At 36.9% G+C, this 27246-nt stretch overlaps 1 protein-coding gene and 1 long non-coding RNA gene across 15 annotated transcripts in view; both read left to right on the top strand.

Moving 5' to 3' along the window:
- Fas1 (fasciclin 1) overlaps positions 1-17901 on the top strand; it is a 155910-nt gene extending 138009 nt beyond the window's left edge. For 7 of the 14 annotated variants that reach the window (XM_067133445.1, XM_067133444.1, XM_067133443.1 and 4 more), the window contains exons 12-14: positions 735-903; positions 3466-3513; positions 13558-17901. In XM_067133445.1, the coding sequence (XP_066989546.1) occupies positions 735-903; positions 3466-3513; positions 13558-13772 (432 nt within the window). In that variant the 3' untranslated portion in view covers positions 13773-17901. Of the gene's footprint in view, positions 1-734; positions 904-3465; positions 3514-6167; positions 6212-13557 lie in introns of those variants that run through there. The other 7 variants (XM_067133451.1, XM_067133450.1, XM_067133449.1 and 4 more) reach the window with 2 other exon arrangements.
- A 2117-nt stretch (positions 17902-20018) lies between these two features.
- LOC136855936 (uncharacterized) lies at positions 20019-25937 on the top strand. Its single transcript, XR_010858184.1, has 3 exons — positions 20019-20117; positions 21938-22070; positions 22903-25937. It is a non-coding gene; the product is annotated as an uncharacterized lncRNA (long non-coding RNA).
- Positions 25938-27246: the final 1309 nt, after the last annotated feature.

Raw genomic sequence — 27246 nt, 5'->3', positions numbered from 1 at the left:
GTAAAAACGGAATCCCCTTCGTAAACCGGGGACTGCCTGTATCTGGTGGTATGCTCCCCATGAAAATTGTTTGGACATTTCCTTATTTTGATTTGGATATTCCCTTTCTTAACCCTGTGATATATTTCGGCAATGAAAACTCGAACTCAAGTGTGCTGCCCATTTTGTGTGTATAGAGAATAGGTACTGTGTACCGTAATCTCTCCAGAATATATTTTGCAATGTAATTTCTGCTATGTGAAAATGATTGCTTCTTATCGCACATCAAGACGACAGATATAGAACAAGTTGAATTAGATTTCTCATGTGGTTTTTTGTCTGTAACTTCTTTCAGTGTGTTTTTAAAAGTTCTCCTGTTTGACAGTTACTGGGAACGGTGGGATCACATCCTGAATTCTCGCGTTAGGTTGTCAAAGAAATAATAAAAAAGACATAGGCTAACATACTGAATTCCAAAGATACTCAGTGAGAATTTAGGCATCTGAACTGGATGCCAACAACTTCCAACTCATCAGTATTGAATATTTTCCAGATACAGTATCTTACAGCTAACGGTATACATACGTGTACTGTACTTCACACTTAACATTCAGTTTAGGAGATATATTTGAAAGTGTAACCAAAAACTAATCATTGATAATGTAGGTGATAAGTCCAGAAGTGTGTCAAGTTGAAGCGTTACTATCGCATGCACAGTAACAGTTAGACTTTCAATTATTTGCTCTGTGTCGCAGGTAAGGTATATACTGGAGCGTCACATGATTGTGGGACACGATTTTAGCTTGGAGGAACTTGCTGCACTCACGACTAACAGCACGCAGCGCGGAGGCATATACAGCGAGCGGTTGCAGATGACCCGTGGCAAAATCTACTTCCAGGCTCGTGTGAAATCGAAATTAGGAGGTGAGTCGACGTCTACACATAAATCTTCATTCTGTATGTATACGTGGCTCACACTGTATACATGTTCATCTTAGGTATACTGACGGGTTGATGTCAATGTTTATAGACGTGTGTAGACGGCGTAATGTTAGTGGCGGGTCGTAGAAGACTGTGTTGTCGGCTTTGCGTCTGTTCGATTGTGATTTTGTTTTGAGGATAAGTGAACCAGGAATGTGTTATGTCATTGTGTTGCTGTATTTGATTATATTTCTCTTAAGTGTTTTTTTTTTGTTCTGAGTTCAATATTGATTTTATAGCGTGATGCAGCTTTAGAAAATGTCAGTCTCCTTATTGCAAGTAGTGCATAATAGAGCTTCTTCCTTTCACTGGTGGAGAGACGAGGCAACTTCGTCGTACTGTAAGGCGTTTTGTCCTCTCTAGCTGCCTAATTAATTTGAGCATCTGTTTCAGCAACTAACAAATTTATCGTCACATTTTCAAGCAGTCCTGACTCTGCTGTCCTTGAGTTTTGTCAAGAGGCGTGACGTTTAATGGCAGCTGGCGGTAGAGCTGTGAAAATGTCAGTTAATCGTGGTTATTATCCTTCGTTCTTTCACGGACACATTTATTCAGGAATTAGCAGATGTGTAGGGTCTTCTTTAATGTGCATTATAATATGTGCATTCTTGTTTAATTGATAGCGTACCCAGCTCACTTTTATTTTAGTTATGATATTTTGTCTTCGTCTAGCTTCAGTTGGCCTTCAGCCCTTCGTTACAGATCTACGACATTTCACATTTTGATAATTACTGTATGATGTATTCAAGATTTTATTGTGCTGAAGAGGAAAACAGTTCTCTTCTTATTGTTATTTAGGCTAGACATCATTTTGATACATGAAATGTATAGTTATTAAAAGAACGTTAATCATTTTCCAACTGTATGCATTGGAAAATAAGCTAGACTCATTTTGTTCAGCATTTTTCTAGGGACCTTTTGATGGAGTCGAGAAAACAGATACTATTGTTAAGTCAGTTTATGAATTTCAATGCATTGTTTTTCAAAATTGAATCCATAATTAGTCAGATCTGTCATGAATGCAGACAAGTTAAAAGCTGGGGAATACAAAGTGGTATTCAGGTTTGGTTAATAGTGAACTGTAGCAAATCTATCAAGGGTTTTTAAATAGATCAGAGAAATGAAATGTTGTAAGTATGAATGCAGGTAAATAAGTTGATATTAACAGTGTACAAAAATTCTATTTTGTTCATGCTGTACTGCCCAGTTCAGTGTGGTATTATTGGAGTGGTCATTGGTAGATGAAAAATGCTCTGAGTCTTTGTTCCAGATGAATACAGTATCCCTATTCAGTTTTTCATAATTATCATTGTTGCCATGATTTCTTTATTTTGCAGAGCCATTTTGTATGTCTCAAACTCCCTTTGTTATAGTTCTCAAACTTCACTGGATAAATTTAGTGTAAGTGTTTCATTCACAAAAGGATTTGACCCTCCAACTCATTTTCCAGGCTTTTCGGAGTCTCTAAGACCAGTGTATCATTACTTTGACCCCCATTCTCTTAGTGGCAGGATTCTGATGGATAACAGTGCTGTGATAGGAGCTCCTGAGCATTTTGCAGTTTGCAGTGAATGAGCATTTCACCTCGGATGACCTGATGCTTGGGACGTGGAGTTAGAGACTAATATCTTTTTACACCTGGGAAGCAAGACAGCCTGGCACATACGTCCACAGGACCTTGTCCCCAGGACAAGCACAACATGATGTACAGCTGCTCACCAACAGCACAAATTATGATACTCTACACTTGTGCTGATGAATAAGAAAAATTCCTTCCTGCTGCCCCTCTGACAAGCTTTTTGTCTCTATTTTTTTGACATTATGACGCTGTCTCCTTCTGGTGGGGCATACTCGTGTGAGAGGGAGACTAAAATTTTTGTTTATTGGCTACTCTGTTAATACCACACAGTACCAGACAGTCTAGCGTGAGAGAATGAGTTTTGTCAAACAAAACTAAGTTCTAGATTTTTCTAAACTTACAAGGTAATTATAGGTCAAGATAGGTCCTTCTAAGGGCATTACTACACAAAACGGCATTACTTGCTCGAGGGATAGGGCCCTTTAAAGACATCAGTTCTGGTTTTTATCTTTTAGGCCATTCCTGCGAGTTTTTGTAGATCAGTATAATTCATTCTCTCAAGCAAAGAGTTGTGTGCGATCTGTTGCATTTTCTGTAATGATGTGACCGCATTCTTTTATCCAAAATTAACGCTTGAGAAATATGACTCCCTGCCTCTGTTTCCAGGTGAATATGAATTTTCATTTGAATTGCTTTTGACAACAAAACAGGAAAGGGTTGAAAAGGGTAACTTTGCACTTTATATTCTTTTTAACAGTAGTACTACTAATTAAGAATGTTACAGAGTGTATTTTATATATATTGTTGTATTTCTGTACCTCATCAAAGGGCATACTAATATTTTTTTTGTGCAAAGGGAACAGGATCTTTGTTTTGATTCACTCAGATGACACAAAAGAATTTATTTTTGAACATCTACTTGACAGAGACCACTTCATCAACAGAATCAGACATAGAAACTCCCTCCAATACAGGTGTGTCTTCTAGTACAAAGTACATATTGCTAGAAGCTTGGTTATGACTACACTAAGCACTTTTAAAAATTAAGACTCGTTGGCCCTGTTTTGTTCCGCCTTTTGTCCATGTAACAGCTCTCTCTCTCTCTCTCTCTCTCTATTCCGTTAACCCATTGCACCGTAAAGATTTTGATATATCTCCGGAGCACCCGAAAGAGCAGAGCTCAAGCTCTCTGTACAGTAGTCCTGACTGTGCTGGCTTGGAGTAGGAACTTGTTCCGACTGGCTGTGTTTTGTGATTCTGCATTTACACTTAAAAAGCTTTCTGTGGGTTGTTTTAAAAATGAAATTCTTACAGTGACCAGTACAGTACTCACTCCACGTACAAGTACCTGGGAATTCTTATGTGTACTCTCCTTTATCTGCCTTCCATTTTTATCGCAGTGCCCAGCCTTCTTTTTTTCCCCATTTTAGACACCCATAAAACTTTTTATCTCCTTAGGTATTGAACCCCCCCTTTTTTTTATAGTCACTCACCTCTAATCACTTTTTACAGTCAAGATCGTAGTCGTCCTTACCTGTTTGAACATTTCAGAACAGTTTTTCATTTTGTGAAGTTTTATTGCCAGTTTTTTACTCTTGCTTTTTTCTATAGAAGGAAGTATTACATTATTTCTGCCTGGCAGTTCTTTACGCCAGTGTTACGAGTCATCATTAGACTTCGCTAGACTTTACTGCACTCATTACAGAAGACGTATAATGAGGACGTTTTACTGATGCACTGCATGTAACAATTGTATACAGTTTTCTTTTTCCATGTCTTAACTTAGCCGTGTCTCTTTCCGAGAATACTCACCCAGAGTTGAAAGAACGTCAGAGCTTGTGGTACGAAGCTTGTGTTTACATATCGGAGTGAATTAATGGTTTTTCTTTATAATTTGGTAATTGCAAGTACATACCTATTTGTGCACATTTCAGTGGCTTAGTCTCTCATAACCATGGAGTTGATGAAGCTAGAGTTTTTTTTTTTTGTAGTAAATTAAGGGCCTATACTTGGCAAATCAACAGTGAACATGGGAACTCTTGAACAGAATGGTGGAAAGCGTTAGGAAACCAGCCAGTGTCTAGTTCAAAGAGATGATTAGATGTTAGTCATAGTCACTTCATTTTCATTTCAAAACCCCTTCTGCTAAACTCTCTCTGTTGAAATTTTTTGCTGTACTGTAGGCATTTAGTTAATTTTTCCTTCTTCTTGTGTTCCTTTGTTCACAGGACTCTGTGAATTATGCTGTGTTGAACTTTAATGTGTATTTAGTATGTTAGTACTGAAATAGTCAGTTTACTTTCTTTCCCTCTTAGATTAAATTTTGAGAGAAAATTCATTATCCCAATAAATGAGGGGACAGCAGAGAACAATGAATGCCCTGTACTTGCAAAGTACTTTATTTCATTCCCTACACACAGTAGCTTGTACTGATATGAAATAGAATGTCATATAAAACGAAAAAAGATTTTTTTGATGCAACCCCTCCCTCAAATGTGCCCACATCCGTGATCTTCGAATGACCCAGACACTACACTTTTGTCTAAGTGAGAGGAGAACAGCAGGAGCTTGTCAAATGTACCACTTGGAACCTCAGGGATCCATCAGTCACTTGTCTTACTTTTTTACTTTGCCTGGGTATAAGATCAAAAGAGATTAAAGGCTTGGAGGCAGGAATTCATTCACAAAGGGTGGGGTTATATAAAAAAAAATTTGTGTACAAGAAAAAACTTGGTTTGCTTAAAAAAAAGACACTTCATAAAAAGAGTCCAGAAACTGACACTGGCGGACTGCTACCATTTTCAGGTGTAAATCTCAAAAAAGGGGGTCATCTTGTGTAGATCAAAGGACAAATTACTGTTAAAAGGATGAAGTTTGAATGTAATGGTGAAATAAACAATAAAAATATAGCCAGGGGCTTTTAGGTATTCTGTAGTAAGGGACAAATTGGGAATTCGTACCTGAGGCTTCAGGTGGTGCATGCACCAAGCTACAACCTCTCATCTTCTGTTTGTTGGGCATCAATAGCTCTGTGTCTGGCCAACAACTTAGCGTTCATGAGTGTTGTTTGGACTTGCAGTACATTTGTTGTTCCTGGAACTAAAGAAGATGAATTATATCATGGACTGTCCCTCTTCGCAACACACGGCGACGAGCCGTCTCCAGTATGATGCTGCAATAAATCAAGTTTTGTTTCTTCCCCTTTTAATATATTTCCACACATTCACTCTCCATGGTTGTCAGAAACTAACCAGGGCTACAGTCACCTGTCACAGAGTATGACTGCATCCCTTCAAAAAGCCGCTTTTCATTCACTCATTGCTTTTATATATATATATTTCTCTTCATTTATTTCTTACTGTTCTTTTGAATGAGTTCATTTGACCCCATGACTACTGCATATCTCCTTTTCCATATGAAAACTCTCTATATATTTTGTTGGTACATTTCAAGTCTATGCTCTCAAGATAATATGATGGTATTATGTGTTTCAGTTTCAAATAGATTGATATTTTAATGATCATTAGGTTTTCAGGAATTTGTTTTGATATAATTTCTTCTTAGTGCTCTATGTGGTATTTTAATTTACCGTTTTTTTTCTGTTCTGTGTTGCTTTGATATTCTATAGAACCTGAAGGAATTTATAGCTGTGAGTAACGGAGAATAAACACTACTAGCAGTGATTTTTAGCTTGAAATTTTAAGAGACAGTATATTTCTCTATAGCTTTTGCAGTCTTGAATACAGTCCTTTATATTGGTAATGCATAATTCCTCTTTGAAAGTCACCAGAATCACCAGTTCGCTCCAGCTGACCATTTAGTCTCTATTTTGGCAAAGTGTCGAATCTACGCTTTTTCAATTTTTGTGGTGAACTACGTCGACAGTGATTTTATCATGGGCTTCTTGTTTCAGCCAAGTATGGAGTACGTGTCTCTCACCATACATCCTGGATGATGAGAGAGAAACAGACTTGGTACTTTGCTGAAACAAGAAGTCAGCGATAAAATCAATGATAAAATCACTGTCAGTGCAGGTAGCTCAAGAAATTGAAAAAATGCGTATTCGACACGGCCAAAAAAGGGTATACTGTAATGCTAAAAGTACCACTGACTGAAAGCTCCCCAGATACTTCTGTTATATCAATGTTTAGCCTGAAAAAATCACCTAATCATGCATCTGGCTTTCCTTCGTAGCACGAAGACTTATGTGAAGATGACGCAGCCCCCTTTTCACAAGTCCTAAAAGAACTGATGATTTTGGTGTCCGAAATAAGCATTTGAACATACCTCGCTTCAAGTTATCGAGCTTAACGCCTTTTTGACGGTTAAAAGTTACCCTCTTGGACGAGGGATAGGCAGTGACGTATCTAATTGCCCTGGCGCACAGTTATTTGGGTATCTGCCATTACTATAAATGCCATTACTATCAACAAACAGCACCACTTCCTATCAGATGCAGTTACTTGCTAGGCTGTTGACTCCATTCTTGAGGACAGCCTTGTATAGTATTTTGCCAAGTTGATGCATTAGTTTCAAGTAATATACATGGAGAAGTAACTCAGTAATCTAGTCATCAGTAGTTACCGACAGCATAGGTGCGGTGTAGGCACCTCTGGGTTGCGTAAGTAGCATAGATAGTACAGTAATGCCTTTATTGATTGCAATAAACTCAGTAACATGTAACAAGTCAATTAGGTGAGTGGTTCTTCTATTCAGTAGGTAGTATTCTCTCATATTAGGCTACCTCTTTAAGTGCTCATTTAAGCAGAAGTACAAATAAGTTGAAAGTCTTCGATTTGAAGCGAATGTTGCTGCCTTGGTAGCTACTAAGAACTGTGGAGTGATTTTTCACTATTTTAATCCTGAATGACATCTTTTCAAACTTGTCTCGCTTTCAGTCTTGGGTTTTATGTTGTGAAAGAGTGTTGGATAAGGGAAATGTTGTGTTAAAGAAACTTACGTATTGTTTTGATACTTGTACCTTACTGAATTTAGTTATACATACATATTTGAGACGTCAGAATAGTGATTAAGGTTAAACGGGAGTTGAAAAAACTCTTTGAACCTCCAAGTTATAATGAGACCCTTTCATTGGAACTTGATAAAACATAGTATTTTAGGGAATAAGAGGCTGGGTATTTGGTCCTTACTGTAGGTTAGCATATTATCATGAAAAGATAAAAATAGTAGCTTCATTTCCCGGTTAATGCTGTCCCTATCTCTTGATCTAGCTGGGCATAAAATAAGATGGTTCTGTTTAAGAAAGTTTATAGAATATTGTGTATCTAGCTTGTAAGGTAACCTGTTTCACTTCCATCTTTTCTGTCATCTTTCCAGATACTGTACCCAAAAATCTGACCGTATGAATAATGCTAGAATTACTTTTTTTTTTTTTTAACTCTCTTTAATCAATTTGGCCATGTTTTTTCACAGTTATTAATTTTCTTCAATATACTCTTAATTCTTGGGTTCACTGTGTTGGTCTACTCATGCAATCATAAAAATCAAGGTTATGGCTATCAAGATTTCATTTTTGTTTTTGGCACCAGCAATTGGCTTAGTCCCACACTAGAAGCTCTGCTGCATGGATTTGCAAGTTTAGATTCAGGCCTGAAGAGTCTGACACCCACTAAGGAAACCAGAAGACTTACTGCGTTAATTCAAGAACATTCTGAGTAGGATGAGGAAAGAGACACTGTACCATTCCATGGTGATGTTTAATAGATACTGATGCTTTTATTTGATCAATTCCAGACTTTAGATTTACGAAAGAGAAGCCGTAATGGATAGTGTGGGAGCGTCGATATGAAACTGCAGACCATTAACGTACTAGAACCTTGTTAGTTTGGCAAAAATTGCAGGAAAAGAAAGCACTTGTGTTACTCCAGGAACTGAGGTTCTGTTTCGTCCATCCCGTCACCTTGTCGCGTAGATACTATAAAGTATCAGATGACTGTTCTTTAAAGGAGGGACAAGTTAACCCTTTTGCCACTAGACTGGTTTGGGAGCTGAACTTCTTTTGGCTCTAACCTTTACCTTTTGAAACTGCAGCCTACTGAACCTTGGCATAATGGCCTTGGCAGCCTATTCTTTGGACTTGAGAAGATAATTATAGGTGTTCACCAGGCGTGGACCTATTTGCATTAGAATTTCTCATACTTCCATCAGTTGTCTTTCCTAGAAGCTGCCAAACCTTTGCATATCGCCAGTGTGAGCTAGGAGTCGCCTGCCGTCATCAGTGCCCCCAAAGGGGAAAGAGAACTTTTAAAATCGTAAATCCCCAAGGTTTCCCAGAAGTAACACTTCCTCTCATGCCCCATTATTGACCTGGCTGAAGGGCGCCTGTCCTGTTCTGGGCCTAATTGCACTTAGAGAAGATATAGCCCTATCGTCCAAAACCTGGTAGGTAGGCTAGGGGCTCCCATTCCTGGAGACATTTCGTCATTGTCGTGAAGCCCATTCCTGAAGGACAGTCTCATTTCCATGGGTATTTTTCGTGCCTTTCATCCATGACAAGTCGACGACATGCAATTGTGCTGTTAATATTATTGTTCTTCTTCTTCTTGAATCACATTCTACAGCTCAGAAGGCTGACCAAATGGTTTGTTTTGAAAGAATAGTGAAATTGGGACTACACCGGTTTGAAGAAGCTGGGCAGCTATGTAAGGATGAATGAATCGGAGAGGTCTCTACAGCTGGAACTGAAGGGATGATGGCGTCCTCACCCTCCGGGAATAACAATTCTTTATTTTTCATGAGTCTTAAATAGTCTCTCCTTCAAGATGCTCAAGTAAGAAGGTTCTAGTAAGGTTATGGTTGGTATCCAAGATATAAATTGGACTTAATAAATGCATTTTATTGAATTGGGTCTTCTAATAAATAAGGGTTGTAATGGAGCCTTTAACCAGTTTCTAGGTTGGGTGGGATACCATAGTTTATGAAGTAATAGCAGGAATTGGAATTAAAAATGTAAGACACTGTACTGAGCCAGTACTGTATCTCATTGAGTAATCATTGACTTAATAAATTTTCTAATCACAGAGGATTTTTGTACAGTTTTAGACCACAGATGCAAAGTCTTGAACAATTAGCAGTGACCAACTTATGAAAATATACAGGAGTGTAAATCGAGATATTCCATAGGATTTTATACTAAGATGTTCTGTAGGATTTTATACAGGTTCCTCTGTAAGAAAAGTCAAACCACTTAAGATTTTTTCTACCACAAGACTAATTTAACTGTAGTTTTGCCCTGGGGGTTACAGAAACCAACCTTCTGAAGATATTGGTAAATGTAGGTCACCATTGCACAGTTGCAGTCGCACCAATCTTGCTTAGCGCAACGCTTGCATAGGCATGTTGCAAGCCTGACTGAGGATATATATATATACTATGAGCAGACTGATACAAGAGAACATATTTGGCAGCAGAGCTTGGCTTTGGCTTATTCACAGTTATCGCATTCGATTGAGAGACCAAGCAAAGAAGTATGTCAGCTAATCGCAGCTTAAATATAGTGCTATTTTCATCACTTCTAAAACAATTTAGTTGAATATTCTGTGTCTGATTTACATTGGAAGATTTTTTTCATTTGTATGAACAAAATTGTATTTTTATTTGCAATCATGTATAAGTATCTTATTAATTTGTAAGTACTGTCAGGTCAACAACTCAGTATTTAAATTAAAATCAATTATGTCCTGTTATGATTATTGTTCTGTACATTTCAGTAAATTACTTGCAGTATTTGTCCTGGAAATAATAGTAGTTGAAACTAATTCTGCCTGAAGGTATGAAAATTTCCTTGGTTTGATTACAGCCAGAATACACTGGCACTGAAAGAGAGATTCTTTCATAGCTAGTAATTTGCATTTGGTAGCCAAGGTGTTGGCACTAGAATATTTTATCAGTAAGAAATACTTCTTAGGGTAATCCACTCATCATAGTATCTCGTTTCTCATTCCCCCCCCACCTGTCACGCCATTGGGACACACAGCGTATGGTAAGCCAATGCAGTTTGCTTAAAGGTTCTGTTCTTTTTTTTTCTAGCTTATTGCAGTTGTAAGGAACCCTTTCCTCATTTCCAGTAGGTTTCAGTGATGTGATACCCAGTAAAACTAATTTTTCTTCCACATTTCTAAAGTTACATAGTGTTTTCCCTTCGTCTGTCATGTCTGCTAGTGATTTTGTAGTTTGTAAAAGATGCCCTGAAAGATTTTGTTATGTGTAATCAGTACAGTACAGTACAGTACAGTACAGTGATTCTGTTTATGTCCTAAGTACAGTACAGTGATTCTGTAGGTACTTTTGCATTCTGTATCGAAGTCTACCCGGTGTATGCTGCTGTGATTATCATAAAGTTGCTCTGTATTTGAATCATCGTGATTCATTTGTTTTTATAGAGCGCAGTGTTTAAACAACTATATTCTCACCAACAGGCCATTTGTGACCGACTACTCTATGCAAAGTTGAAATGTGGCACTTTTCACAATACTGACAATGCCTTGTAGCACATCTGCACTGTATAGCCAAGTTCAGAACAACGGTTTCACTGTCGTGACCTTTCTCTTACCCTTAACTGTTTTCATACAGCTCTCTATGAATTGAATGTTTTCTTGAAAAACTGTTTCTTAGAATCAGTAGAGGCACAGAGTGTAAAAGAACATATCACGTCCTGAGTAACTGACTTAATGAAGCAGTAATTGTCTTTTAATGTTTGCATCCCCGTTAATTTTTTACATACCCTGGATTTAAGATACCAGTGGACACTTGTTTTTTCTTTATAACAATAGAGGGGGTTATTACATAAAGCTTCCAAGTTGTGAATAAGTTCACAACACTACATACACTCCAGGACTGTTATTTTACACTCTGGGATATAATTTGATGACAGTCGGACGAGGCATACACAGACAAACTTACTTCTGTTCTAAGCGCAAGATTTGCATTTTTAATAATGGTTCGCTTCATTAAAGAAAATAAGCTAAACTTCATGTTTCACATTCACACATTCCTTGCTTATTACAAAACTTCATTTTTCAAGACGGACAAAACCTCCACATTATTTTTTCGTTATTTTGTGTACCCCTCAGACCTAGGCGAGGTAAAGGCATTAAGCTACACTTAGAAAAAGTCTATTATTCATTATTCTTTCATTTATTGATGTCTATTATTCATAATTCTTTCATTTATTGATGCATTTGACAGATTTAAAAAGAGGTTACTCATCCCATCTCTGACATTTTCTTTATTTTGTCTATTACCTCACAATGCACTCAAAGTATCGCCCAGATGTTGCATCTGTTTGTAATGTCTTTCGATTATCTTAAAGCCCCTTCAATCTCTATCTTGTACAACCAACCATTTTAACTCTCTTACACCTCTTATTCATTAACAAATCCTTTGAGTGATCAACGTGAGAATCTTGAGAGGTGTCTCTGCGGTCTCGTTAAACTAACATAACTTTCTGATAAAGATGTCGATGAGTTTAAAATACTAGGTGTCACAAGGCACTGGTAAGGCCTCGTCACCCTGTTACACTTGCGTGCACTTAAAGAGTCTTCTCTGTAAATGATGGTATGATGTAAAGAAACTGAGACACTGTACTTCTACAGTGAGGAAGAGCATGCATGCTCCAGAATTGCACAAGAACTAACACCTTTTATTGTGAAGTTCCTTCTGGAACTAAATTGAAGTGAGACGACGTTTGTAACTCAGATCACGGATGATTAGGGAGTGATGTAGACTGTGTAGATTTACCCTGTATTTCCAGTGTTTTGTAGAAAAAAGTGTACAGTAGAAGAAATTGTACAGTAATGCACATGTTTAGACACTGTTTATATGAATGATTCATTGTACCTACACAATTGATTCCTTTATGAATGGTATGACTTGTACATAAGCTCAGTGGATGACTTTTTATGCCTTGGATAATCTTGTAAAACATATTAGTTTCATCACAAACTTATTACCTGTAATTAGCCCTTTTCATGGTCACGAAATTGTCCCAGACACTTTAAGGAAGAAGCAGTCAGCTGATAGCCTTGTTCATGTATTGCCAGATCATGTAGTCTAACTTTTACTGCTGATCCCATAGCCTGTACCACAGACAAGGAGGAGGTATTTGCGACTTGCCAGATCAACCAATGCAAGGTACAGAGGTGACAGAGATTCACAGAGCTGTGTCCAGAGCCACTCTGAGGCAATTTGAATTTGTGGACAGGGCCACTCCAGCTTCGTGGTCGAGCAATGTCGATAAACGTTGCTACTCAAACTTTAGCAGATTGATCCCTCCCACCTAAGTTTGCAATTCAGGACAGTCGTGATTATTGTATGTGTGGTGGAACAGGTATAATTTTCTGAGAGCAAAATTAATTCTTGCAATACAAAATCATTACGTTTTACGTGAGTTCCCCACCTCTCGGCAATGCTGATTCCTTGAAGCATGTGGATCAGGTGATGAGAATACTGTACTGTAATGAGATGCATAGCTATTGGAGACTCTGGGATCTTCCGTTCATTTACAGTGCTATCGGCTGGCTACCATTTTCTTGTCTTTTGTGTTTTATAAAGAGGTACAGAAGTGTCTGGGAAAACTTCATGGCTACAAAAAGGGCTAATTGTAAGTAATAGGTTCGTGTGAAAGAATGATTACTGGTTTCAGAAGATTATATTTTTCAAGTACATCTCCATAAGTACCATTATCCATTATCTGACAGTCAGCTGTTAAATATCTAAGTATTATTTTCAAACATCAAGGAACAGTTCATTATGTCATTGAGGCAATAATTTTGCTCGTCAGACATGCTTGCATAGAACAGAAGTCACCTTTGAAAACATTTTATTGTAAATAATAGTACATGACAGTGCTGTCACTTAAGAATCTGGACAAACTGAGTCAGAGATGTGTGTGTGTGTGTGTGTTGACGAATCCCTATATACAAAGATGTTACAAGTTAGGAAATGACGCTACATTCCTGTTTTTTTAATAGTTCTACCCTTCATCTCTCTCTGTGCAGAGTACTACATCGAGTGGAATGGAATCAGCGCCCGCGTCATTCGTCCGGACGTCGAGTGCGTCAACGGCGTCGTTCACGTCGTGGACAAGGTCCTCATGCTGAACCGCGACGTGACGGTTTCAGGAGGCTCGACCGGTCCAGCTGCCGCCGGAATGACGGCTCTGCTGTCCACCCTAATCACTGTTGCCTTTGCAAGGGCCCTCCACCACCACTAAGGCATGCCAAGGTCTCCCTGGAGGACAGTGGTCAAGTCTGAACATATGTAAACATAAGTGAGTGTAATATTTACACACACACACACATGCATCTTCTAGTTGACTAGTCAGCCCAATTCACTGGATGGTTATGTAATTTTTTTCCTCAGTCCTACATTGCATTTCTTTGTCAAGGGCATTATGGAGGATGAGTAGAAACATCTTTCTCCTTGTAAATATCACGGTTCTCATCCTCCGTTGGTGTTAGGACGGTGAAAGACTACAGTTTTTGCACGTTCATAACAGAGGTTGTATTGCGGTGAAATCCTTGTAAGCAGATTTAAAAAGAAGAAGAAGAAGAAGAAGAAGGGCATTTATCATTAGTACAGTATCTGAGAAAAGGTGTTTTGTATTTATTGAGCCATCCAGCTAGGACCGTAAACCGTGGAGATAGTTGCCGTACACAGTTTTTAGAATGGAATGTCATCTCAGATTCTTACCATAACAGTTTTTAATGTTGGCCTTAACTTCTAGAAGAGTGTTGTTTTAAGAATTTCTCTCTAAACATCTGTTGTCACAAATTCAAAATGGAAGTGTTCATGATATTAATTCTCTCGTGTGAAATGATATTTGTGATTCAGTGTAGAATTTCTTACTCTTAATCTTCCTAAACTGCATTTTTACCTCATTTTGTGCTTGCAGATTTTTCGAAGCAGTCACTTATTCTTAAGGAATTCTACATGCTGCTTTTAGATATTGGAAGATTTTGAAGTTTAAAAAGGTGTTTTTCAGTCCCAGTTTACATATTCCAAACATCTTGTGTACAAGTTCTGTAACGTAGTTGTCGCAGGGGAATCCTAACTCTTTGACCGGGCCAAGTCACCGCGCTGCGCTTTCGTCACCTTGAACGTGGGACACGAAACCGAATTGAGGACCATGCAGCAGCAGCAGCGTATCGATAACTGGGGAAAGTAGGAGAGAGAGAGAAAGCTGTTACCCTTTCAAAGCCAGAGTACAATGTTACCGATACAACAGACTTGGCTGCGTTGAAACTGCCAATATATGATAAGCTTCTATTCACCTCAGCACGAGCGTTGTTTTACAGTTTCTTATATAAGAGGATACCAGGACTTCAATCAAAGCTTTAGCAAACTTTGTATCTAATGCAATAATCAAATTATAAGTAGAATCACATACTGGCTATTTAGGATGTAATTTTATACGTGATGCAAAACCGTGCAACAAACAGTATTGCTCACTTTGAGCTTTTCGCAATTGTCGAGATGATTTGCATAAGTACGCTACTTCTGAATTTGTCCCTGATTAGATTGCACACCAGAGATCAAGAATCAATTGGGTAGGAATCACTCTTGTATATACTAATGTATTTACTCTGCAAAAAATGGAATTGACCCGTAAGCGGTCTGTCAAACACTGAGGAGTATCGTAAGACTCGAGCGTTTGGGCGAACCAAACAGATTTCCAAACACATTATTGAAAAGCGAATTTTAACTTTACTATATTATGTCTCATATCTATTTTCTATGTAATGGTAAGTGTGTCCCTAACTCTGGAAGATGGTGTGCGAAGTCCTTCGCAGTCACTCAGACGCGAAGATTGAAAGATACTCACTGCTTCTCATTAACAAAAAACAAATTCCATTTTCCCCTTGCCTATTTGCCTTAAAAAAAAAGTGGGTGTACGAATATTTTGTTTTTAAGGTTTTGACATTCCTTTTTTTTTAATATATTCATTTCAAGTAGGACATTTCTAGATTTAATCTGCATGACAATGATCAGCACTTTCTGTCTTGGTAGTCCAGCAGTTGTTCTGGGACAAAAAAATGGAGTTTTTTTGTCAGTATTTTTTGCAATCTAGTCACTACTCAGCTCTTTTCGCGAGAGAGAGAGAGAGAGAAAGAGAGAGAGAGGGGGGTCCTTGTCATTCTGCCCAGGAAGTCGACGAAAAGCAAATGAATTTTCTCTGAGAGAGTCTACGATACACGGAACTCTCGCCCTGTGATGATTCATCTTAGGACTGTCAGCGCCCCTGTGTAGCCTTGACTCATTGCCATGCTGATTACGATGATAAAATATAGCCTGTAAAGTTAATTTATATGTGCTTTTAATGGTTTTGAGATTCACTGACCAAATGATGCTTTCATTGACTAGAATATGAACTCTCAAACTATTTTTTGTGGGGGGATGGAGATGTGTAAGCTGTAATGAACCCTTTATTTTATACGTAAAAACTTGTCACCTTGCTGAAGATAATTAGATTTACCGTCTGTTGTAATTATCTTTCCTGGAGGAATATTCCCAATTAAGAGGTGTTAAGCATTTCTGTACATAGGACTGTTTGGTGTTGAGTGTGTACTTTAGTGCTATGTAGAAATGTTGCAACCCATCTGACGGAGAAGTTACGCAGAGGTTCAAGACGTGACGACGTGACACACGAACGTACGTAATTTTAATGCTGCAGCACGCCTGAAAGCTGAAATCAGGTATAATTCACGTATCCGATTGGGTTCTACTGAAGATGTTGGACGCACAGCCAACGTCCTTTTTTCCCAGCACCACGCGCCGGCCCGTTTTGGCTTACGCTGGCGCAGAGTGTGACATCACAGGCATGATCAGATGATGAGGAAGAAATAGGCTGAGTTGCTTTGCTCGCTTCAAAAGAACGAATCTTGATCACTTGAGATACAGGACAGGTCTTCTACTCTACTACGTGTTGTCAAATCAAAGTGCATTCTGGGTGATATTAGGAATGTTTCAGATGCTCCAAATACACGAGGATGTGAGCATTGTCTTATTAGTTCTTAGATGGATGTAACCAATGTCAATGTTAATAAGATTCGAACTGAGGTCATTGTCACTTCATTTCAATGACTTGCGTTCTGTTAGTCAGTCTCGGGTTGTATGTCTAAAAAGTTGTTCTACCAAAATGTGAAGTGAATTGGCTCCATCAAGGAAACTACGCCACAAATTTCTTTTAGGCATGACGATCGGCAAATCACTTTTAAATTGAAAAATCAGACGCGATCTGCAGACGATCGCGACTCGAAATTCTTCTGGCGGGATTAAGTAACGCTGCCGTTTTTGTACGTTGCCAAGGAATGGGTAATTATTTTTACCGTACGGGGTGTAACATCTTGATTATCGTAGAGTAGGTTACTTAGGTTAGGTTAGGTTACTTCCCAGCAACCTTTTTTCTTCCACACCTTGGTATAAAGTTGTCGGTGTGCAGGACTAATTTTTGTCTACTAGCTAACTCCTAGCTAGCTGTCACCGAGAACATGATGTCCGTGGCGGTTGTATGTGTGTGTGCAGTTGGCATTTGAAAGTGCTTATGAGTCCCATATCCTTTTTGGGGGCAAGCCCGTTTCATATTGCAGTTCAAGAACTTTTTGATAATATAACTCTTGATCATAATAATGAGTCAGCCTTGATCAATTTGATATCTTCTTGCAAACAGCATCATCAGCAGCAGAAAGCACTACTGAGGTCTGCTTTTAGAATGTTCTGTGTTGACAATTTACTATTATTTTTTCTTTCTCCGGAAATTGATGCCTTCTTTCTTCCGTCATCTAATGAACTTGCTACTAAAGATTAAAAAATCCTGTTTCTTGTCCCTGTAGAAAAAAAATCGAACATTGCATTACTGGAGCAGCATTCACTTTTCCAAGACTGAACTCAACAGCTTCTGATATTAGACCTTCATTTTTGAAGTTTTCATTTTATTCCCCCGTAAATTTGGCAAGACTTAACCACACTTGAAAGTCTGAAAGAACATTTCCAAAGGCTTTATTCAAAGCTTCAGGGACACGTTTCAGAAATCGACCCTGTCTGTCAGTGCCTCGGTCCAAAAAATCCCACCGTTGGCGTTTGCCCGAAAGTGACGAACTCTTGATTCGCAGGCAAGGAACAAAATTCTTTTCGGTCGCTCCGCAGTGACAGATCGAAGGGGCGTTTCGGAATGTGTCCCGAAACATCCGCAGGACTTAAAGACCCAATGATGGAACGGAAGTCGGCATTTCTGCCTAGCTTTTACATAGTGATTATTTATGATGTAAGTGTAGAAATCTATCATGTATGTTAGAAGATTATTTTGATGTCAACAGTCAGTTAATAAATAAATAAATAAATGATGAGGGTTTTAATTTTTTTTCCCCCGTTGGTGTAAACGCTACGTAGCTGTTGGATAAGCGTTTGATTTCGGTTTGGTGTAAATTCCACCTTTGTCTGATCATTTAGCCCAGCTATGAGAGGCTTGGAGTGTGATGCAGTGACATTGTTAACTGTATTTAAATAATAATGAGACAATAATACGCTGTACCGTTGTACGAAGGAACACAATGTCACTTAGGGTACCCTTGTTGCAGAAAGTCTCATCAAAGCAGGTCAATGTCCACTGGTGTTCCTGTTCTGAGTGTATAGTCCCAAAGGATGTTTGAAACAGCCCCGTGGAGAGTATTTACACTATATATTAAAATAATTACAACACAAAAGGATTGGATATCATGAAAAAGTCTTCTACCAGTGGTACTACTACAGTGTGGCTCCAGGTGCCAACTAAGTCAACACATTACTGTCCTGTTCCCAGCCCAAATCAAGTTTAATTTTCTTGTGGATCAATTCTTAAAGGAAATTCTGTACGACTGAATAGCATTGTTTGTGTTAAAACTGCTGAATTACTCTAACCAATTGGGTTCAAAATCTGTTGGCAAAAACAAGCAGTTATTCAGCAAAGAATGTGTGTTCTTATGATGTTAAAAAGGGGTTGGTTTCACTTTTCCCATTTTGCACAGCTTGCATGCAAAATGTGTCATATATGTAATACAAATCAAATGATGGCCTGCAGATATTCAAAGTCCTGCACTATTGCTTAAAGATAAAACCAAAATGGAACCCAGTTTAAAAAATTAAATTTTTCTCTTTATTTATAAATTTTTGTAATCAAAATATAGGCCTACAATTTTGGTAAAATGTAAATCTGTTGTGCCAGTCATATATGCCCATATGTTGAGCTACAAGGTTTGGCAGAGGTGATGTAAAACTACAGTTATAGGAGTAGAAATCAAGCAAAATGGTATGACATGCAGTTTTAATCACAACATTTTTAATAAAAATATATTTTTAAGGGGGAAAAATGAAAGGCCATGACCTAACCTACAAATTTTCTCATATATATCCGCAAATATGGAGTAAATAAACTCTTATACTTTTACAAAAATCTATAGGCCTATAATAATCTATAATAATCTGTAGGTTAGGTTCCTCGAGCTACCATTTATTTGTTTTGGTAAACCAGTTATAAACCATTTTGTTACATCAAAAAGCCAAGCCTCCACCAGCCATTATAAGGACCACTGCAAATATGGACCACTGCAGATTTGGGGACATCACCACTGCCTGAGGTAGGTCTATAACTTATGCTTTCATACTGTTCTATGGTTTTATGAACTGATACTGAGTAAATAACATTAGTTTACAACGAAGAATTATATATTAAAGAATAGTTTTGCAATGAAGAGTTATTTAAATTCACAGTTTTCAATCCAGAGGGTATGAAATCCCACATATTTTGTTTTACAATTACATCAATTGTGCTATGAAAAAATCATTCATATTCACAGTTTACAGTCCAGGAGGACATTAGAGAATTATGTGTATAAAATCAAATGCATTGTTCTTATAATATACATCAATTGTGTATTCGAGTTAAAGTTAATCTGTATATTTATCAAGTCATTACATCTTTCAAAGAATCAATTCTTTGCTATCATGTCGAAAAACGTATCGATGGTCATATTTAATATGAAAATCACATTAATTATTAAAACATTTAAATAGGGACAAATAATGACAATAAATTCGTATATTTATTTATGTATTACGATGGTGTCCTTTAATATAAACTTACGTCAACCATATCCTTAGAAAATGACTAAAAAAATAATGTTTTTATAGTGATTAAATATTATTAATAACTATACATAAAATAAACGATTTTAAATAATAGTAATAATATATTACAGATAATATAATTAGATATTTCTGACCTTATTTCAAATCAAAATGAAATCAAAATTAGACATTTTTACGAAATGCGTAAGAAAATCTTGATGGTAAAGCTTATTGTTATAAAATTTCTCTAGGTGCTTGTTGTCAAAACTTAATCGAGAGTTATGCTATTAAAATATTCATTTATGATAAATATTTAAATATTATATATAAAATTAAACAAAATGCATAAAAATATCATACACAATCTTACGCTACTGGACGTTCTGGAATTCCTGGAACGAAGACACGGGATTATTGGAACATATGCCGGCTTTCACACACCTGGACCGAGCCTATGGTAATATATTTTACCTTTTATTTCGTACATTTAAGTGTTTTCATTTAACAGTTTAAGTATATACGTACGTATAAAGTATATATAAAGTAAATAGACATTAATGCGATGTATAAATACCTCTGTATAACGAAAAAATAAGGAAAAAGTTTTTAAATGTCAATATGGCCGGCGTAATGTCGACCATGTTTACCTTCAGACTTCCGTAAATAATTCATTTAATTATGTTTAATCCTTAACTCGGCGTGTTATTGTGTATATATTGAGGTGTATTTAATCAGAATATACAATTTTCTTATCATGAAATTGTCAAGTTTATGGTATAAATACAGCCGGTAATTGCTATGAAACTGGCCCATGTTAGGCTAGTAAGGGGTATGGCCTACCTCAGGCTAGAGCACGTGTTAGGTTAGGCTAGCCTTAATTAATATACTGGATGAGATAAATACATATTTGTTAGGCTTGTGTTACGGAAGCTTTATTTGCTATTAAAACGGGTCAATGTGCTTGATTTTTATATGATTTGTTTATTGGGTTTGGGGGAGAATCTCCCCCCCCCCATTCTGGGCCAGGGCAGTCATCCCCTAGGGCTGCTCAAGGGAAGGTTAGGTTAGAGTAAGACATATTCATTTTTAAAATCACTGAAGTGCTTCTGAAGTTGCCTGCAATCCGTGGAAAGTAAGGGCAGGTATTTTGTGCCGTTCCTCGAACCCTAACCTAACCTAAGTTATTAAAATATAAACTATAGGCCAAGTGTTGCATCATAGCCAAACCTAATGAAGGGCATAATGTCGTATTTGGGTATTACGACCCTGATTTATGGAGGTGGATTTTGATTGTAGGAACTGTGGCATTTTCCCAGTATGGTAATTGAGTGGGCCTCAGGGCACCGGGGGGGGGAGAAGCACCCCCAGTCAGGATTAGGCACGATGCCCCAAATGAGGTCAGGAAGGCTATGTCTGGTTAGGTTAGGACATGGTATTTCTAGGAAAGGTTGGGTTGGTTTTCCTCTGCGAACCTATTCCTTTTATATTGGGCTTTTGTTTTTCAGGTCTCAGAATTAGGCAAATAGAATGATTTCTAGTCTAGTTTCATGGATACAATATTTGGAAAGACAGGCATAAGCGTTACAGAAGTTTCTTTTGGTCCCTGTGGGGTGGGCGGGTGGTAGAAATAAACAATGTTATTGTGCCCAACTGGTTTGGTCATTCCTAATTAATGTGTGAAATAGGTGCTGTGTTTAGTACTAGCACCTTGGCGATGAATATAAAAACATAAAAGACTTAAAATAAACATCAGGATAAGGCAGTTGTAGTTTGCAGTTTTACCCGTGGGGAAGCATAGGCAGGCACCCTAGCCAAACAGCAATGGGCATGTATTTCACATCTGGCTGGGCTAACCCTCTTTAATATACATTTTTATGAGGCTATTCCTTATTTTGTGTTTTGTAGTTGAACTTTGTGTGACTTTTAAGTAATCTCCTGCAGTAGCCTATTGGGGTAACTATGAGTTTTTAAAAGTGTGGACCTAAATAACTACGTTTGTTCTTGCAACCCTATTCATTCCTTTTACTGTACCACCTTACATATTCTCTTTCTTCCATCTTATTTTCCACCCTCTCAGAACACCGTTCAAACCTTTTACTGTCAATTTCTGTTTCAGCGCTGAATGACCCCATAGGTCCCAGTGCTTGGCCCTTGGCCTAAATTCTCTATTCATTTCAATCCAAATTTGATTACAGTGAAAGGACTAATATATATGGAAGTAGTTGGCCTGTCTTCATTATCAGTGTCGTTTTCTAATAAGAATAAAAATTCTTACAGGGCAGATTATTGTCAGCAAGGCTTAGACAGCAGCTGTTTAAGAAGTCAACTTTCTTGATTGAAAAGGACCAGTTTGAGTTGTTCGTCGCAGTACGAGGATGTTGGAGGAATCTCGTTTACTCGTGTTATTCAGGTTAGTATTTGCCCGTAGTTGTGGACTTGAAAATAAGGTTATGTTGGGTTTAATAAGTGGTTCATTTAATCAGTCAAGGTGTAACTTCCACCAGTATAGCCAGAAATGTTTTTAATTGGTTTGAAAACTGCATCCCTTTATCTATAGTTTTAAAATTGTTGTACACTTCTTTTTACAACCAGAGACTTATTTAATGTCAGGAGAAAAATTGTTAATGAGTATACTTACAGCCATTAATGGTTGACATCAATTATTTGGATATATAACTTGTGTAATTTTCATTCTGATCCTTGAAGCTGTCATTTTTGTTTTGATTGTTTCAACGATACCTTGAATCATTATCATCTAATGTAGCGTTATGGTTTTAAAAGCACACGAACTAATGAACTTCTAGCAGAAATAACTGCAGGCAGTCCCCGGCTTAAGCCGGAACACCGTATTAAAAAATTGCTAAAAATGAGAATTAAAGTGATGGTAGCCTTACCCTTGGTTGCCCCAATTGATTTACCTCGCTTCTGGTGAGGTGTGCATCTGTGATATTGTAGAGTTTCCTCCAAAGATGTACAAGTATACTTCAGTTGCTTACAGCGCGTTGTTAGACTGAAACGGCGTAACCTCGGAACATCCTCTGTAACCAGGAACAGAGTTTTTGATGAATATATTTGAAAAACGACGCAAGCTTGGAACGATGTAAGCCCAGACCGAAGTAACCCGGGGACTTCCTGTACAGTAATTTAGTTGTGTTGAGAAATTTTAAAAGTTTATAAAGGATTTATTGATAATAATAATAATTCCCAAGTGTCCTATTTGTAATTATCATCTGTCTTTGCAGGAAAGACCATCTTGGAAGTCGACATTGTGGGAAACTTTCAAGACGGTAGATGAACGTCTCAACTTGACATCAAGCATGCACGGCAGGGGAGCCTATCGAAACCTCTACGCCAAGACCAGCATTGCGAATACATTATTTGAAGAAAAACGTGACTAAAAGTGTCACAGTAATTCATGAAAAGAAAATGGTATAAGTTACTAGACATAGTTGTACATAAGACAGAATTTCATATAGGTATGAGAAATATATAGAAGTATTCATAATGACATTTAAAAGGTTATTGATCATCAGTAAGGATTTGTCCATGCATTGTAGATTATATATGTTAGAATTCAAATTCTGTATTTTCTCTTGCAAGATTGGAACCACGTAAAAGTTTATTCATTCAGAGGCAATAGCAATGATATTAAGAAAAATCAGTATTTAAATTCATTTGTTAAAAATTTCCCAGGCTTTTATGAATATTCAGTTTTTCATGTCATACTCAGTATCACTAAATGACCTGACCTTGAATTGTGTCACAGTTGCATTGCCTTGTATAGACTGTCTTGATAATGTATATACATCAGAACATTGAATACGGTCCACTCATTGGTAGAGAATGTCTTGTAGAAGGCAAAAATAGCAGCAACCTTTGACAGAGTTTTATAACATATTTTCCTTCTAGAGGTTGCCTTATTCCTTTGATTAGAATTTGCTAATAGAATTTGGTAAGCCCAGACACAGGGTGATTAGGCAGAAATGAACAGCTGTTAGTATTAATGAAGAAAATGAAAGGTTGAAATAGTACAAATGTCAGTGGAACATTTATGTCTTGATATAATACCAAGGGTCTTTTTAAATTTATACCAATTGATATAACAGGAAGGTTTTTTTAGTCATTTGAAATTATTTAAATATATATTATTTATCACCAGCAGGTATGTACGACTGTACTACCACAGGGAATGTAATTTAGAATACTAATTTGTCCTTAAGGAGTAAATACCTATATTACCTTGTAATTGAAAATCCTTCATGCTCAACACAAGGTCTTGAATTCAGTTGACTGTGAAAGTAAATATTTTAATATAATGCAGGACATTGAAACTGCAAAAGATTCACATACTTGGTGGGTATGCATTTAAAATGCAACATATAAGGTATATTTTTATAGTTATATTTTAATTATGTTAAATTGGTAATGTTATTTGTAGATGGCAAAATATTGAACTACACTGCCTGAAGAATGTACTTTCATGTTCATAGTTGAATGTAATTCATTTCATTAAAATAATATTTATATTATCTATCTACACAAAGTTTGGTCAGGCATCATTTTCAGTGTACTTTTGTTCATAGTTGAATGTAATTCATTTCATTTTAGTAAAATCTCTCTCTCTCTCTCTCTCTCTCTCTCTCTCTCTCTCTCTCTCTCTCTCTCTCTCTCTCTCTCTCTCTCTCTCTCTCTCTCTCTCTCTCTCTCTCAGAATATTTAATTATTATCTATCTACACAAAGTTTGGTCAGGCATCACTTTACTAAATTTTTCAGGAATTACAATACACCAATTTAGATCTAACACTGTTCTCTGAGAATAAACCCTTCTGGCCAGTCCTATGAAAGGTTTGGATGTTAATTTAGTGGTTTTGTTAAATTATTAATATTACATTAATGGGTTTTTAGTCCTATTTTGAAGCTTAGGAAGGAATAACATATTGACACTTTTATACTGTCAGTTTTAGTATTGTTTAATATTCAAAATCTATTAAGACACATTGCTTCGTTTTACATTTCAATCTTCTTTTTTGTCATATCCTGCTTCATAATCATATATTTCATTCATGCTTGCATCATTATTCAGATGTCAAGAGAGCAGTTAAATATCGAGAATTTTGCTAAGTAATAAACTTGTGTTCAACCTTACTCAGCCCCACCTGTCGACTATCGTAACTTCAGAAACAAGAGACTATAATGTTGTCTAGGGCCTTTGTAAAGCAGTGGAATCCTTGTTGAACTGGAATGGAATTCTGTTTAATTATTAACTATTTGTGGTTGTTTTTATAGAAGTAGTTTTATCTTGAAAGAATTGTATCTTGAAGGTTTAAAGTTCCTGTCAAGTTAAAAATTCCTTAGCTTCAGGTACGGTTGTAACGACAGTGTACGTCAAGTGTGGTCTGGTTTCAAGATTCCTTAAGTGTCTTGTAGGATTAATTTATGCTGAAAATGATTGGCTTGAAGCTGATAGGTTTCATTTTGCATAAACTAAGTAGTGTTCCTTAACAGTAATGTTGTGATTGAGTTGCAATCCGTTTTATTTTGGGGACCAGTACTTAAAGGTTTTGCTGTTGTGTACAATCTTTGATTTTGTTTGAAAAAGTTTTAAAATGTTACCACCTATCTTTTATTAAGATAATATATAGGAAAGTTGGTAATAACTGTTTACTAAAGTTAGTAATAACTTTACTGTTTAGAGAATATCTGGTTTTATAAAAGTGTTTTAAGCATCCTTGATTTATTTTAAAAAACTTAAAAATTTCTGCTTTCATAAGGGTGAGTATGGGAAAGCCAGTGATATGATAGAGTTATAATTTAGTACCTTAGAGTTGACTGGAATTAGTAAGCACTTAAAAAATAAAACACAGCTCTGAATGTTGATAATGTTTAATTTCTTAGGAGGTTTTCATAACTGGAATGATTGTATTGTAGGAATTCAACTAATTGTATTTTGTTGTAGGGGAAGTTGATTTATGTTCACGTCAAGAATTCAGCCGTAGGTTAGCTGGGATTGTGAAATAGTAAGATTTGTGTCTTTGAGGAATGGTAAATGTCAGATACCATGAACTTGTAGATGGGAAATTCTGTAGAAGTCTAAATGGGAAAGTTCTTGAATGGTTTATGTTTGTAAAAAATGTTATTACAGTTATAATGTTATGTTTTTGCAGGTAATTGATAATTATTTTTGGTTGGCTTAAATATTCCAAGAATTGCATCTGTGGTACTTGTTAAATTCTGATTAAAATTAATAAAAGCGAACCTAGGTATAGTGGGGTTGTTGAATCAGTGTTTATTTTTCTTCGAGGATAATCAAAATTCTTTTTGGCTAGGTTTTTTTTTTTATTTTATAAGAATTCGATTCCAATTTAACATCAACCACTGCTGTCAGTGGTTAAGGACTAAAACCACATCTGGTAAGGGCATGACAACTTAAATTTTGAAACTCAAATCATGAATGTTCTTAAATTTGTAACATAATGACAACATTGCTGGTTTGTTAAAATTGTAACCCCATGCTGGAAGTGGACTGTAAAATATCGAACTTATCTAACTCATGATTTATTTTGAAATGGAACAGTATTTTCTATCAAAGTGTGTCCTCCATTCGCCTTGCATAAGTAATAGTTTGTTACGTGGACCAACTGGGTCCTTATGGTTTTTGAGATTGAAAACTGTTCAGTCCAGGTTGTGTGTCAGTGAGTGGTTGAATTGTCTTGGTGCTAATTGGGATATTGATGTATTTTCGGATCTCGAGGCCACTTATTGCCATTTGTCATTGGTGTGTTTTTCTCTCTCAGGCCACTTGTCATTCATTATTGGATTAAGTAACCGACCTGCATAAGTTTTCTGACCTGGTAACCAGGCATGATGTAGTTTCTTTCTGGTTTTTTCAAGGTGAACCAAATTCCTTTGGTGCCTCCACTTATAAAATTGTTCTACATACATATATTGCTGTTTTCAGCAGTTACAAAAAAATGTCATTGTTTTGCCCAGTAGTGATTCCTTTTTTGTCATCTCTACTTGCCAAGGTATCATCTATGTTTGTGTGTGTTGTGGCTACCCTTATCTGAGAAGTTCCTGTCTTGTTTGGGATGAGGGTAATGTACTGTAATGTTTGGTTGATGAGGTTAACGTAGCCATCATCTTTTTTTGAGTGCTACTTCTTGGAAATACCGTTCTTGACACCTCTATGTAGGTGTCAGAGGCATAATGAATTCCCTCTCAGTGTTGTCAGTCTCCTTCATCCCAAAAATCTTGATTTTTTGGGTCATTTTTTACTGGTCATCTTGCCTGCATATTGACAGCTATTCTGAAAAGCCTTTCCTTAACTTTCGTTTCAAGTACGAAAAGCATGACCGTCTGAAAGTCTTAAATCTATCACAGTATCTGTGCTAACGAGATTCTTGCCAATTCAGCGACGATAAACCCAAGTACTGGTTTATAAATTAAATTTTAGTCAAGACTTTTTCCACACGGAACTGGTACCACTGTTAAACTTTTCTTGATGACAGCCGCACTGACCTTCTTTGTAATTGCCCTTTTTGCAATCCTAAGCATTACTTGTTGACCTGTGTTGGTACTTTCATTA

This window comes from Macrobrachium rosenbergii, chromosome 33 (genome assembly GCF_040412425.1).
Source record: "Macrobrachium rosenbergii isolate ZJJX-2024 chromosome 33, ASM4041242v1, whole genome shotgun sequence".
NCBI lineage: Eukaryota > Metazoa > Arthropoda > Malacostraca > Decapoda > Palaemonidae > Macrobrachium > Macrobrachium rosenbergii.
Note: the sequence above shows the minus strand (reverse complement) of the source record. Positions and strands in the feature narration are given on the sequence as shown.